At 43.1% G+C, this 15,142-nt stretch overlaps 2 protein-coding genes across 2 annotated transcripts; one reads left to right on the forward strand and one right to left on the reverse strand.

Moving 5' to 3' along the window:
* The first annotated feature begins 1,298 nt into the window (after positions 1 to 1,298).
* rnf208 (ring finger protein 208) lies at positions 1,299 to 9,556 on the forward strand. The gene is made up of 2 exons (XM_026174001.1): positions 1,299 to 2,064; positions 7,397 to 9,556. The coding sequence occupies exon 2, from the start codon at positions 8,411 to 8,413 to the stop codon at positions 9,185 to 9,187; it is 777 nt and encodes a 258-aa protein (XP_026029786.1). The 5' UTR covers positions 1,299 to 2,064; positions 7,397 to 8,410; the 3' UTR covers positions 9,188 to 9,556.
* Positions 9,557 to 9,637: 81 nt separating this feature from the next.
* Positions 9,638 to 15,142, reverse strand: LOC113025824 (uncharacterized). Its single transcript, XM_026174000.1, has 6 exons — positions 14,381 to 15,142; positions 12,559 to 12,720; positions 12,143 to 12,317; positions 11,930 to 12,012; positions 11,722 to 11,819; positions 9,638 to 11,510 (listed from the first exon to the last, which is right to left on the reverse strand). Exons 1-6 carry the CDS (start codon positions 14,987 to 14,989, stop codon positions 11,429 to 11,431), a joined length of 1,209 nt encoding a protein of 402 aa, XP_026029785.1. The 5' UTR covers positions 14,990 to 15,142; the 3' UTR covers positions 9,638 to 11,428.

The following is a 15,142-nucleotide window of genomic DNA, read 5'->3' on the forward strand; positions in this document are numbered from 1 at the left end:
CCTGTCTAGCCCTCAGCAGAAAGCCACAGATTTCACATGCACTCCCTCCAGCTCCGTATAAAGCCAGGTGATTCATGGCCTCTAAGGTAAGGTAAGGTACGGGGAGTGGGCCTCCTTTTTTTTCCCTACAGCATGCTGCCTTCAGGGAGACAATGCTACATGAAAAATTCTGCTGAAAATATCTTCGAGTTAGTCACTGAACTATTTCGATTCACATTTGGGTCAGATTTATGCAGCAGCATTGATTTACTGTAGTCAGCAGTTGAAGAGTTATTTTATTCTGCAGTTGTACTGCAGTTTTTAGACTTTTAAAATCCAGCTATTAAATGTGACTGTCTTTGTGAATGGTGTAGTCCTGTATCTATAGCAGGCACCATGAATGTTGGACATTCTGCATGATTTCAAACATGAATCGTTACCTGAGGCAAATGCTAAAAAATATGCTAAGAGGGAGCTAATTGGTATGCAGAGTTGTCAAATATATTATGCATTTGATTCCCACATTATGTAAGCAAACCCCTATTGCTTTAATAGAAAATTCACATGCTGTCTTTTCCTACTTTGATCTGAGGATTATCTATTGGTCAGCATGAAAGCTTGAGCAGATAGAAACTTATTATGCAACATCCCTGCTTATGTGGGTCCAGGGCTTAGGATAGTGCATTTAAGTTTTTGAGTGAATTTACAGAAAAGTCTGCAGTCTCAGATTTAGCTTTGAAAAAATCTAATTAAAAGTCTTAAAGAAGAATTAATACAAATAACATCACCCTGCTCCAGTTTGTGTTTATAGAGCCTGTAAACTGACGTGCAGTGACTGATTTGTTTTTCCAGAGTTTCCAGTCAGGTATGCAGTACATCAGTGGGTCAGTTTGTCTTTTGTTTTCTCATCTCGTGTATCAGCTGTACTCTGTAGATTACAGATCTGTTTATACCAGCTTCCTGTGCCCAGCTGGTGCACTGAACCATTCATTTCAGTCTGTGCATGTAAAGTATGATTCATAGCTTCTGGTGCTTTCATATCTGAAAAGGCCGCGTGTGCGCCTGTGTGTAAATATGCGTTTGTGTGCTTAGATGGGGGTATGAGAGTGGGGGTGGGAGTGTGGTTCTGCTCCTCATTGGCTGATTTTTTTTCTCTCTGACAACCAGAAAACGTGATGCTGGCTGCAGAGGCACTGCAGTGTGTGCTGCAGCGAGAGAGTGAACAAGAGGAAAAGAGAGGCCTGTGTGTGTGTGTGTGTGTGTGTGTGTGTGTGTGTGTGTGTGTGTGTGTGTGTGTGTGTGTGTGTGTGTGTGTGTGTGTGTGTGTGAGAGAGAGAGAGAGAGAGAGAGAGAGAGAGAGAAGGGGGCAGGCAGGCAAAATAAGCCACATGCATAAGGAGGGAGCCAGAAGCACAGAGAGAGAGTGTATATGTGTGAAAACACCGCGCATGTGTGACTGTGAGGTGCACTGACGGGAGCAGACGGAGGAGGAGAAAGAGCAGCGATGAACGGCAGTGGAGCCAAGAGGAGAGAGAACAGCAGGGGAGACGGAAGGGAGGAGAAGTGAGGTTTACCTGAAAACCAGAAGAAAGGAAGGAAGAAAGGAAGAAAGAAAGGGAAGGAGACATATGAGAGTCACAGCACAGAAGGTCATATCAGTGCACAGAATGAGCTGTATCATCTGAAGGAGGAAGAGGAAAAAAGGGATGGAGAAAAGGATACCGGAGGCAGACGTTCAGCCACAGCTCAGAGGAGAAGAAACAGGGTTAGTGGAGTGAAGGACGAAAGGCTCCAGAGAAACGAAACAAGGGATGTGGAGGTCGATGAAAGCAGCCCAGAGACGTGATGTATCCACCTAGCAGCAGCTTCCTCCATCTTACTTCCCCGTTGATGCCTCCCTTCGCTGCTGCTAGTCGCTGATGCTTCAAGAAGAAGACTGAGAGGAGAGAGAGCGTCCTCCCTCGAACAAAGAGACCACACGGTTTGGTTTTACCTTCACAGAACGAAAGATATCACAGCAAAAACAGAAAGACAGGAACGTGGCACGAGACAGGACTGAAACAAGACAACTGCGTAGACAGGCAGGTGAGGCTCAGTGTATGCTTCATGGTGAAGACGCTCAGGTTTTTGCTCTGTGTTGCTCCTTGGATTATCTGTGTGACCTGTACATTTAGGCTCTGAGAGGTGTGGCTCGTGTATGTTGCGTTCATAGCAACATACACACTTTTTGTTTTTTGTCTTTGTGCTTGAATGAAATAGACAGGCTTTGCCTTATTTTTTTATTTATGTTTTTGCTTTGTTACATTAAGCTGGGATTTGTGTGAGTGTTGCATCATGGCCATCCGTTCTGCAGACACACACACCCACCTGGATGTATGAATGGAGACACACGTGCGCGTCTGCAGAATGGGACCTGCACCTGCCTGCGTATTTATCTGCACGGAGCACAAACAAACATTGTCTGGAAACTGTGAACAGAGCCTGAGCATGTGTGAGTTTGCGTGTTAACAGTATATTCAGGTTTTCCTGTCTCTGGTTTTGACATTTGACAGACCTCTGCGTGGATGGACAACAGGGGCAGGAGGAGGAAGGGTAGTGGTAGCAGGGATGGGGCAGGAACGCGCTGTTCTGTAGCTGTCAGCATCTCCGTATTGGCCATACATTGGCGCCGCAGTGAGAAAGCGGTACACCACCATGCTGTGATTGCATAACTGCTGCTCCCGAACGCACCCCTCCCACATGCAACCAGCACACTGAAGCGAGCTCATCTCACACAGTCCGAACATTTTGGCCAACGCACATTAGTCCCTCCGGAGCATCATCAGTGCCATCAGCCTTAAACATGTGCCGAGACAGCCTCTTTAAAGAGAAAAAAAATCAATTGCCTCAGTCAATCGAGCCACTGTTGTTGAAGAGCTCACCCCCCCCCCATAATTCTTGTATGAGGTCTGTGTGAGGCATGAGACATTCAGGTTGTTGCTTTTATTTTACTGCCTGTGTGCGGCTCTGCCATGTTGCTGTGGGAGCTACACAGATGAGAACAAAGAGCACTTGGCTGTAATAAATTGTGAGGGAAAATGGCCGATGTCTGCCATGAATGGCAGCGTGCTTAATTATTAAAAACAACACCTCGCCGCTCATGCACGGAGCACTCTGTGCCCATCTAAAAACACAAACATCAGACTGCATTCAGCCAGTCAGTCAGCTGACTGTAAACATGACAGATGGATGGTTACAAACATGTGCCTAAAAATCCAGCAAATAACAGTGAGATGTATTTAAATGCTGTCATTTAAATTTTATTAGCTTGACAGCACTTTATTGGATTATGAGTGAATGAGTGTCCAAAGCCAGGAAATTAGACATCTATATGTCGCATATAATGGGGTTAAAAATATTAAGAAAAACAGGAATGTAAACAGGAGAAAAGCTCTGTTGTCTTTATAAATTAGCAACCACAATTAACCACAGGAGTAACTCATACTTTCGAATCAGCAACTCCATAATTTGCAGAGAAAAGCTGCAGCCAGCAAACATACAGTAAATCTGGGGATTTGCCCTCAGTGCCCGCTAAGGTCACCACACGTTATGCAATCAAAATAGAGCATAATATTTCACACGGGTCCGACTGGAAAGTTTGTTTGTTTGGCTTTTTTTACCAGCCGGGGTACGAATGTAGATGCAAATTTCAACATAGCTGGCATACTTGACATACTACTGGTATGAGGTATCGGGGCATGATGACCCAATCCTCTGCTCTCTCCATCCGGACAGATATATGGGAGACAGAAACGGTGACGGGCAGATTTTCACTGAGAAAATGAGACAGACAGACATGGAGACTCGCGCATCGTCTCTATGACTCATTCAGAACATGGTGCCCTTCTCCTGCACTCCGATGTGCACAGGTGGAATCTATCCACTGTGATCAGGAGGACCAGAGCAGAGCGCTACGTAAATGTGTGTTAATAAATCCACCACTAAGTATACGAGACGTTTAAAAATCCTAATTTTAGCGGCAGTTATCAGCCGGTTATCTGGTTTGTTTGTGTGTCCAGGAATGTAAAGGGTGGTGCCCTGTACGTGATGGGGAGTATGCTGGTGAGAATGTGCTGTGTGTGTGTGTGTGTCAGAAATGTGAATGCAGCTCTGTGTGTCTTCTAATGGTATGAGGAATGTGCAGCTGAGGCAGCCTCCTCTAACATCTCTGTGGTCAGCTCTGCTTTTCCTCCTCGTGCTTGTGATGATGAGGTCAAATGCCTGCCATGATTTCATTAGTGTAATAATTCCTGTGCAGGAAGATCCAGCTATGTACACACACAAACACACACAAACAGTGTCAAAGCTGTGTAGGGCAGTTTGCACTGTTAATATGGTGTCTTGGTAGAAGATGAGCTCCTTACATAACCGCAGAGGGCTCCGTTGGTTAGGAGGAGGCTGCGCCAAGGCTGGCCCATCAGCAAGCAATCTGCATCCGTTATCAGCCCTTTTTGTAACACTGTCACCAAATTAGAGGGTAATTTTAGCTTCTTCTACTCCCCCAGGCTCAAAGGATCCTCATGCAGTCTAGATACTTTATCAAATTGACCCTTGCCATTGTCAGAGTTATTTTTACAAGCTCCGTCTAGACATGAAAGATCTTTTTTGATTAATAATCATTTGATCCAAATAGAAATTTCAGACTTTTAGATAATGATATTTTCTGTGTTATCTATATGAACATATGACAAAGTTTATTTGTGCTGCTGTGGTGCATAGTAATAGTTGTTGTTGTTGTTGTTGTTTTCATCTTTTTAAGGCTCTACTACAGATTTTGTGTTTTAAGCTACATTTGGTGAAAACGTAGATAAGACTATAAGATTAGAGGGAAAAAACTTGTCTAAGTAAAATGCAGTCTAAAATGGACAAAACGAGATTTAAAGTAGACCTATTAAATTATTTACTTTCGCTCATACAGTATATATGCTACATTAGTGTCTATTCATGTCAAACATAGCTGAAGTTTTAAATAATAAGTACAAAGGATCCCTGTGAATGATGAGCTCAGGGCTCAGGCTGCTGTAAACTTTTGTTTCAGGTTGTTTTTCTGTTAGTGGCTCTGTATAATGTCAAAGAAAGGGCACATTCTAAATATGGTCATGTTAAGCACACTGCTTTCACTGTTAGCAAATCAGCTCCACCCACCTGCTGCTGGAGAGGGGCAGAGGGGCCACCAGTCAAAAGAAGGGCCTAAAGTGACAGTGGCATTAAAGTGAAGCCCAAATGGTTCATTTCGGCACCTTCTTTTTTGCTTTCTTTTGATAAATATATGTATATAATGCCTCCGCACAACAACACTCATTCCAAGGTGCTTTGTATTATAAGACGAAGACGCTGCAGTATTAGAGAAAGAGTCCCACTAACTTGGTGACAGTAGGGAGGAAAGACCTCTTTTTTAGCAGGAATGATATCTGATAGAAGCTAGCTCATGGAGGTACATCCTCTTTAACTGGGGTGGGTGGGTAAGAGCACAGAGAGAGACAGAGGATCAGTGGAAGAGTTCCATGAAGGCCTGGTATAATATAAAGAAGGATTATTTTACACTTTGAATCATGTAAAGCTACTGTCACAACATCCAAACATTAAAACATGAAGCTGGAAATTAACAAAGCATCAGAGACACGATCGAAGAATAAAGTATAGAAAGCAAAAAAGTTGGTCTTTGCACCTGACCTTAAATATACTGAATCCATGAAATAAGTTTGATATCTAGTAGAAAAATTGTACAAATATTTTGTCTTTAACAAAAGTTTTATGCCAATTATTAAACGAATTGTGAAATCGGTTAAACGTGTCCCACAGCATTAACATTGTCTAAAAGAAGGCGCAAATAAAAGTCTGTAAACTATATCATGTACATTCTTGTTGTTTATCTCTTTGAGAATTCCCACGTAAATATTTTTTGAAAGAATCAAGGATTTTAAATGAAAATGAGATGGCACTTTGTCTTAACTGCCAACACCACCGAGCCTTGTGAAATGCACAAATTTTATTAATGTTGATTGTGTGCGCAAGAGGATGAGAAAGGCTGTTTTTGGGAGGAGTGTTGTGGCATTGCAGTGTTGGATGATGGTGTAATTGTGAATGATGTTTCCCCACACCTATGCCTGTGTGCAAGTATGACAAGAGATTAATAGAGAGCAGATAAATGGGAGAAACAAATCCTAAAATGGCTCGCTGCAGAGTAATGAGCTAAAGACTTCCGCCGTCTGCGTACATCTTCCTCATTCAGCGTGAATCTGCAGCAGGGGTTGGGGGCAGGAAACCACTGAGAAGTGAATAGATAAACAACCCAGAAATAGAAACCAGGACCTGTGCTGTGCTCTCTCTCTCTCTATCTCTGTCTTTTTTTTTCCTCCTCGCCATGTAGGTCACCTCCTCTGCTCATTTTTTTCCCTCTCTCTCTAATGAATCATCACCGCTGACAGCCACGCGGAGAATGAAAGATGTGTCATCCTCCCTCTTCTGCTTTTCGACAGCTTTTGTTTTGGTCAAGCTAAAAAAAAATTCATCTGTGCATTTGTTCTTTCTCGCAAAAAACCCACACGCGGTATGACACAAGCTCCCCATTGCTTGATTGTAACCTGTTCCCACGCGTGTTGGAGTCGGACTGACGCAGCTCAGATGATGGCTGGGTGTTGACAGGAAGCAGGAGGAGTGACAAGAGTAGGCCTGAAACTTGTGGCACAATCACCTGCTCTAACCACACGGTGTAGCAAGCTATGACTTAAAATACATGTCAGTTACATTTACTGGGGGGGGGGTGCACCCAGTTCCCAGCACCGTTTACTTTATGTAGAAGATATAGGTACACACTAGTGTTTTTGAAGGCTGCTACTATGTTGAGGCACTTCATGACTCAGTGCTTCTTCAATCCTTGCTGCAGTGTTACCAGAACATTAGTGCAGTCTACTACACTGAATGATAGAGGCTCAAAAGAATAAAGAAAGGCATACACTGAGTGGTAACTTTGTTAGGCTCATTCCAGGCCCTGTGTTTGTGATTCTTTCGCCATTGCACATTAGATATCAGCACGATCTTCAGACCTGGCAGCGTGCTGATTGTGTTTAGTCACAGGAAGGCATGCTCCCTGTGCTGTGCCCCAGAGCGTCTGGAAACATGATATTTATCTGTCTTTGTAGAGACTCACCTGAGCCAAATGTCAAGATGCAGAAGGAAGTAGGACCATTTTTTTTTACCCCTTAATGAACTGTTGTAATATCCTCTGTCATCAGAATGAAAAACAATCAGTATACAGATAGAGCGGAACAAATTCCGGTCGGTCACACGCACATATTTGGCACCATTTTAGAGAAAGCAACCGTGGATTTTTCGAGAACCAATGCTAAAACTATTTTCTTTTTCTTTCTGATCACAGGTGGATGGACAAAAGGAATCCGGTTATTGGACTGAGGCACCAAACTGTTACCACTCTTTCTGCTTAGCTGGGACGACTATCTGAAAGTCCAAATAAACCACCCTTCACTCCCACCTCCGAGGAATTCAGGAGCCTTGGAGATTTAAGGAGTCATTGCAACAGCTTTTTTTCCTTTTTTTTTATGGCACCTTCCAATAAAAGGCCTCCTCGCTACTTCTTATCACTGAGCCAGTTCAATTCAACTTTATTTATATAGCGCCAAATCACAACAACAGTTGCCTCAAGGCGCTTACAAGGGTCACACAGGGTCAGCTGACCAACCTGGACCAAGAATTTATTCTTTCGTTCTCACACACTCAAGTTGATGTGTAACACATCCGCAGCCAAAAACAGGAAGCTAAGCAAGGCTGAGCAAGAAACATATCTAAAGCCTTAGCAGGGCACAGGATATCGTTTCAGACAATACCTCGTGGACCTTTCTGAACTGCCTGTAATCCAACCCTCCACTAAACCTGTACTGTATGTGTACATGTGAGAATCTGTGTGCATATGAGATTATTTATCAGTGTTTATCTCTGTGCTGAGCAGTTCTTGTGAGTGAATAGCCATCAGAGACAGCAGAGAACCATCAGCATAAGTGAGTTAAAACAGCAACAACAAAAAAAACTACCTTTAAGTAGTCAACACTGGTCCGATACTGTAAGCTGGACTGTTAAGTCATCTGTACATATTAGCTGTGACAGAATAAGAGCTACAGATTGTGGTGCTCTGGCAAAGCTCTCCTATCTGTCTCCACCTCATAAAGACTCAGGCTGACAACAGTGCCCACCAAGGGGAGGGTGTGGGGGATCTCTGAGGGAAACATGGAGGGAACCATCCGTCCCCATGTCCCCTCTAATGGCTGACTTCAAAAAAGGAGTCTAATCTTTTTTGCCGTCGCACAGAACCAGGCAGAGTTGTCTAGCGCTGATAAGAGCCATTGCTCCTCTCTTTCCCACCTCCAAAACCGTGCGAATGTCCTGCCTCAGGCGTCAGCCCGTGACCATCCCGATGGACACCGTCAAGATCATCCAGTCTGAGAAGTTTCCCAGAGAGTGTCCTGTGCCCGTCACCCAGCCACGCTATGCCCCGCCCCCCAGAGTGGCGTGGGACGGTGGAGGTGAGGGTGAGATCATCGTCAACCAGGCCTGCAGCGACCTAACTCTGGACATAGCAGGGTCTCCCAGGCCGATGGTGTCCCCCCCGGCCCCCGTGATGCGCAGGGAACAGAGCTTCCTGGCGCAGCGAAAAACCAGTGCCAATGAAATCTGCTACCACCAGTTCCACTACAAGATGGACGACGTCATAGTCAACCAGTACGTGCTACGTTCCTCTTCCACCTCCTCCTCCTCTTCTTCCTCCTCCTCCTCGGGACCCGTAATGCCCTGCGAGCCCCTGGATTGCCCTACCTGTGGCCACACATACAACTTCGCCGGGAAGCGGCCGCGCATCCTCTCCTGCCTGCACTCAGTGTGCGAGGAATGCCTGCAGATCCTCTACGAGTCGTGTCCCAAGTACAAGTTCATCTCCTGCCCCACGTGTCGCCGCGAGACAGTGCTGTTCACTGACTATGGCCTGGCTGCTCTGGCCATCAACACCAGCATCCTGAGCCGCTTGCCCTCTGACCCCAACGGGCCCGTGCAGTGGGGCGGGGACGCCGACCGCAGCTGCTACCAGACTGTGCGTCAGTACTGCCAGTCAGCCTGCACCTGTCAGATTGCCAACCCCTTGTCTTCCTGTGGCATCATGTAGACAAGGACGGACACTGCAGGCATGACTTGACGCTGCTCTACCACCACCACCACCACCACTCCTCGTCTATAAGCTCTGCCTGTTCTGCCAATTCCCTCCTTCACTCACACATACAGTAAATAAAGCCCTCCATAGATGTTATCTATATATATTTAATAGCACAGATGGATGCTGTGTGGGACTAATGGATGCCGGTGGTTCAATAAATAGTAAATAAATGTATTTTATGTATGGACTGGAATCCTGTTCACCCTCTCTCGTTTGGTTGGACGTGTTTGTCTTTGTTGACATCTCTTTACATGGGAATGCCTGGGGAGGTCCATCTCCCCCAACCTAGGTGAATAAAGATTATCTAAATGAGAAAAAGTACCTCTGTGTGGCCTGCACTTGTTGGGTGGGAATCATAGGGTACTCACAATACTGACTTTTAAGTACAAAAAAAAGAATGCTAAACCAGTTTCTTACAGCATTCAGATGAAAACCCCAAAATTGGATTAAAAAGTGTAAACTTTTTGATAAGCAAGGAAATTTTAAAGGCAGTTTTAGCCCATGAAACCCTTGAATTGAATAGATAAAGTTTCTAAGTAGTGAAAATCAATTTACTCCAAATCTGAAATAGCTGATTCATTAAGTTCAACAGTCCAACAGCAACTGATGAACAATACATTTGGCAGTTGGTTAAAATCTTCCACATACTGTAATGAGTTGGTTCAAGTCTGTTCTGAGTTTCCTAAAAACTTACTGGACGGTTTATTAGGTATACCATGTTAGTACTGGTTTGGACCACCCTTTATTCTTTGTGGTACAGATTCAACAAAGTGGTGTAAACATTTCTCTGAGATTTTGTTCCATTTAGCATGATACCATCACATAGCTGCTAAAAATTTGTCAGCTGCACATCCACGAGCTTCTTATTTCTAAAAGTGTTCTACTGGAATGAGATCAGGAGTCTGGAGGCCAATCCCTTGAGGTGGTGTGAGATTTGGGACATGGTTAATTATCCGGCTGGAAGCAGCCATCAAAAGATAGGTACACCGTGGTCATAAGGGGATGGACAGCAATAATACTCAGATGGGTTGTATTGTATTTCTGTAACAATACAGAAAAAACACTATTACACCGACACCAAAAGCCTGAACCAGTCATACAAGTGAAGATGGATCCATGTTTTCATGTTGATTATACCAAATTCTGACCCTACCATCTGAGGGTTGCGGAAGAAATCAAGAGTCATCAGACCAGGAAATATTTTTCCAGTGGTCTGTAGTAAATTTGCTTCAAGGTTCCATATGTTGTATGTTCAGAGATGCTCTTTGGCACACCTTGGTATTAATATGTTGTTGTTTATGTTGTCTTCCTATGAGGCCATTCTTGTTTGACATATCCTGTGGTCAGAGAACTGCTGACCACTGGATATTTTCTCTTTACTCTTTGTAAACTCTGGAGATGTTTGTGCTGAAAAATCCTAGTAGATCAGCACTTTCTGAAATACTCAGACCAGCCTATCTGGCACTAACAACAACACCATGCACGTAAGTCACTTAAATCACCTTTCGTTCCCATTCTTCTGCTGCTTGGTTTGAGCTTCATCAGGTTGTCTTGACCATGTCTACGTGCCTGAATACAGTCTGTTGCTGCCATGTGATTAACTGATAAGAAATGAATAAGTTGAGTCTATGAAAAGGTCACTGAGTGTAACCCTTGAACTCCTGATGATTAAAAATTCTAAATAATAAGAAGGAAAAAAGCAACATTGTTTAAACTGCACGGTCTAAGGTAGGTTTTCACATTAAGCAGAAACTCTGTGTTATGTAATCATGGTTCTTCTTAGACATGAACAACATGAACTTTGTGTTGTCAAATTACAAGAAGACAAAACTCTGGAACTTCTGTGAAGTATTTTCATCATTCCTTTATTTGACATTTGCAGTATAGCCTGCTTTAATTGTTAAAAACAGTAACATAGGACATTTTTGTTGTGCTAATTGTAAATAATGAGAGAACCACTTAACCATTTACTTCCCAGTCAAATAAACAGTATTGAAATTGCCTTTATTTGTCAATATAAATTTTTAAAAAGCAAGTAAACTTTTTACATTTATATAATGCAGCACACTGGTGCATAAAGGGATGAATAGGAAGTAGTTTTGAAAGCAGTTAAAGTGCTTGTAGTTTTGCAGAAAAGCCTTTTCTCCTCAGAATCTCTAACATCAAAACATCAAGCCAGACACTGTGGTCCATTTATACAGTTTTGTCTTTCCTCTTGAACAGTTGGCTCAGCCTTCGACGGGTCGAGTTTTTCTCAGATGGCTGCATCTGTTGGCTTTAAAAAATTCATTAGAAAGAGATGAAACGAGTCAACGTCAGAAAGTGGAGGTTGCGTTTGTGCTGCGTTTCATGAAAAAAAGAACAAAATGTTCAAGAGGAGCAGATGCATCGTCTGAAAATCAACACCAAAAATCTCACCAAAGCCTCCTTATCGATGATCCATTACCTGTGGACCACTGCATCAGTGTATAAATAACACAACTCACCTCCTTTTATATGAAGCATTAGACCCCTCTCTTCTCAAGGACAGGAGTTTTTTCCTCCAGTTCATTATAGGTTTTTTTGTCTCCTTCTCTGTGGATTCCTGAAGAGGAAAAGAAGATTAAGAGTACATTAATAAAATAACATATTTCTTATCACTTATAATTCATGATATACACATGTATTTTTTCTTATTTACTTCTGATGTTCTACCTGATTTTCTTGGACTTCCTCAAGCTCCTCCAGCAGGTCATGTGTACTCATATGCTGCCCTCTCCAGCCTGCATTCACTTTTTCTGCAGCAGGAACACAAATAAGGCTTCATGATCACAGAAAGTACACATTCTATTCAACAAATGGACAGAAATACAACCACAAGAAGTAATCAGGCTTTTTTTAAAAAACAACAGTAGGATGATAACTCACTTAAATGCATCATGGCAAGAGTTGTATCTGAAGCTGATCTCTGCCGAAAATGTCCGTATTTCCTCTGCTTGGGTTCGCTGCTAACATGCTCTACATTTACTGTATCTTCAAGGCTTTGACAAGTGGTTAAGTCCTTCTCTGCAGTTACAGAGTCAGTCTGACAGATGTCAGGAGTCTAAAAGAAAAAAAAGTGAGCTTTTTAATTCATATAGGTCTCCAGATTGCAGGATAATTTGTCATCACTAATCTGACAAACTCGTGTCAGTTTTATTACCTGTTGAAACTGTTACGAGTTCTTAACTGTGAGACATCATAGAGCCTTGAAGGGACTGTTGTTGTGATTTGGCGCTATATACATAAAATTGAATTGGACTGGACTGAATTGAATTCATACATTAAGAAATGAATGACGTTACCTGGCTCACTTGGAAGACTTTGTGTTGCACGAGGACGTCTGCCTCCATCTGTAGCGCTCGGTTTTCCATCTGCTGTCTTGCAATATCTTCTAGCTTCTGACACACCTGCTCCAGGTAGATGAACCCAGGACTCAGTTCTTTTATCTCATTGCAACCAAAGCCCTGCAAATGTCAAAGAGCAAATCAAATGTTAACTTAAAAATCCTGCTGTTTTGTTACAAATACACTTCGCACATGCAAGGAAATTTTGTGCAGATATTACTTCTGGGAGTGGGAAACTCTTCCATGATTCCCCTTTTTGTCAGTGCGCCCCAGGGTGGCTGTGGCTACAATGTAGCTTGCCATCACCAGTGTGTGAATGGGTGGATGACTGGATATGTAAAGCGCTTTGGGGTCCTTAGGGACTAGTAAAGCGCTATATAAATACAGGCCATTTACCATTTACCATTTTTTTAAATTTAGCACCACTATGAAACATACCTGTTTAAAACATCTCAACACTTTATTTAAAAAACTCCAACAACAACTGGATTTTCTGTCCCGCAACCCCTGCAAACTTGATTACAAGCTGTGAAGCCAACATTTGCACATGCCAGAAATTTGAGTCAGTACCTTTTATTAAAACAGGTGTCAAAAGATGAAACAGCTGCGGCAGTCATTTTACATTATAATGCTTCCTCTTGGCCACGAGGCAGAGTGGCTAATTGCCAGCAGAACTGGCTCTGACAGTTCCTGTCACAGTTAAACTGATTAACCTGCAGTTCTGCCGATTAACGAAAATCCCACTTTTTGTGCAAAATGTATGCGATTCTCTGCAAAGTTTTTACATAGCGCCTTCTTAGGGGCCTAATTTCACCATGCCTGTGGTGTTTGGAGCTAATTGAGTGTGTTAGCATGTTAAATGAAGCAATATCTCATATAACTTTTTCAAGTTATTAAGTTCAGATGAGTTGAGATGAAAACCTAACAATGGAAATCACAACCTGTTTAGTTAGAATATCCACATTCATCTGACTGACACATTCATACGCATCTGATTGCATGTAATTAAAAAAGTATATAGTTATGTAGATGTGACTACTTGGCATTAAGTAGCTTCCTTGTATTGCATTACCCAAAGCTATTTAACCTTGGCCAAACGAATACAAGAACAAACTTATGACACACACCCAGTGGCTAAAAACAAAGCATTGTGAACTAAATGCTTTCAAATGGTTCAGGTAATCCAGTTGTTTCTTCACCTTTGTGCACTGTCAGCGTGAACTGGTTTTCACATTTTTTGAGAATTGAATCCATTCATCTCAATCTTGTACACCCAAAATAATTTTCCAAAACAAGACATTTTTTCTGCCCTCTGATTAACGAAATATGTCTCACATTCTGAAAAAAAAAAAGACCCACAGACTTCTCCCCACATGTCCTATATCCATTCTTCACATGCCTGCTAACTGGGCAGACTGGTTTATGAGCCCATGCGCAGACGACGGTCTTGTGAAAGTTTGTTGAAAGAGATCTTGTCTGATTAATGACATGCAAGCCTTACTTTGAATATGAAAGCAGCTTTCTGTGTTGCAACCCTCCAGGAAAAAGTGGAGGGCCTGTTAAACCTCTTGTACAGTCTATCAACCGTTCCTCTAATGTCTGGCTTGTGCCGTGCAAGATGGTACATGTAACCGTGACTAAATTATGTCATCCCGAAACTGGCCCCAGAAAAGCACAAACAGAAACCAAAAACAATATTTAAGTGATAGAGCATTACTATGGAAAAAACACAAAATCTTAAGAGATTTAAAGCTTGGTTCATGATAGAAGAGCTTCTCACCTCTGATGTCCGCCTGTTACTAATCATAGACTGAGTCCGTCTGCACATTTCTGACACTGGCTGAATGGAAACAGGTGGACTGACTGTCCTTCTTTCGTCAAGTCTGTCTGATCTTTGACCTCTTACTAACTCCGATGTGTGCCGTTTGATCGGAAAAGACGCTTGAGGTCGCCGACTGAGCATTTCTTCTGGTGTCAGGGGCTTTGAGTTGCCCTTTGAATACATAGAATCAGTCCTTTGTAACACTTGCTCTAATTTAAGGTGCGAGGCAGTAGAGTCTTTCTGAGTGCTGCTGGAACATAGAAGCGGGGATGAAGAAGGGCAGCAGGTGGGCTTGGGAGAGGAGAACACAGGAGACTGCGATGTTAATGCTGGAGTGAGATCTTCTTCTATTTCTGTTGAGGCAAAGGACGATGTAGCACGAAAACATGTGTCACAGCTGGCCGTCTCCACTCCAGAGTCCACTGATTCTGAGCGCCCGTTTGTTTCCATCTCTGAGGAAGGTGTTGGAGGGTCTTTAGCATTGCGCTGAAACCACTCTGAGTCAGGACTTGTGTCATCAGTTACCCAAGTCTCCATGAGGTTTCCAAAGCTCTTGTACAGATTCATGCTTGTTTCGTCCCTTGCACCTGTGCTGCCAGGCTGAAAGAGGAAAATAAGCGAGGCACCAGCTCAGACAACCCACGCAGTCATTTGCAGAGATGAACTAGAATTCACAACATGCCTTCTGATTCGCCTGTGCGCCTTCACCACGCCCATCCC

This window comes from Astatotilapia calliptera, chromosome 7 (assembly GCF_900246225.1).
Source record: "Astatotilapia calliptera chromosome 7, fAstCal1.2, whole genome shotgun sequence".
Classification (NCBI taxonomy): Eukaryota; Metazoa; Chordata; class Actinopteri; order Cichliformes; family Cichlidae; genus Astatotilapia; species Astatotilapia calliptera.

Excerpts from the sequence above, each read along its gene's own strand:
- rnf208 (XM_026174001.1), top strand. The coding sequence starts at position 8,411 with ATGTCCTGCCTCAGGCGTCAGCCCGTGACCATCCCGATGGACACCGTC.
- LOC113025824 (XM_026174000.1), bottom strand. The coding sequence starts at position 14,989 with ATGAATCTGTACAAGAGCTTTGGAAACCTCATGGAGACTTGGGTAACT. Across the intron at positions 12,318-12,558 it reads AAGTCTTCCAAGTGAGCCAG|ACTCCTGACATCTGTCAGAC; the intron begins GTAACGTCATTC and ends TTTTTCTTTTAG. Across the intron at positions 11,511-11,721 it reads AATGCTTCATATAAAAGGAG|CCAACAGATGCAGCCATCTG; the intron begins GTGAGTTGTGTT and ends AATTTTTTAAAG.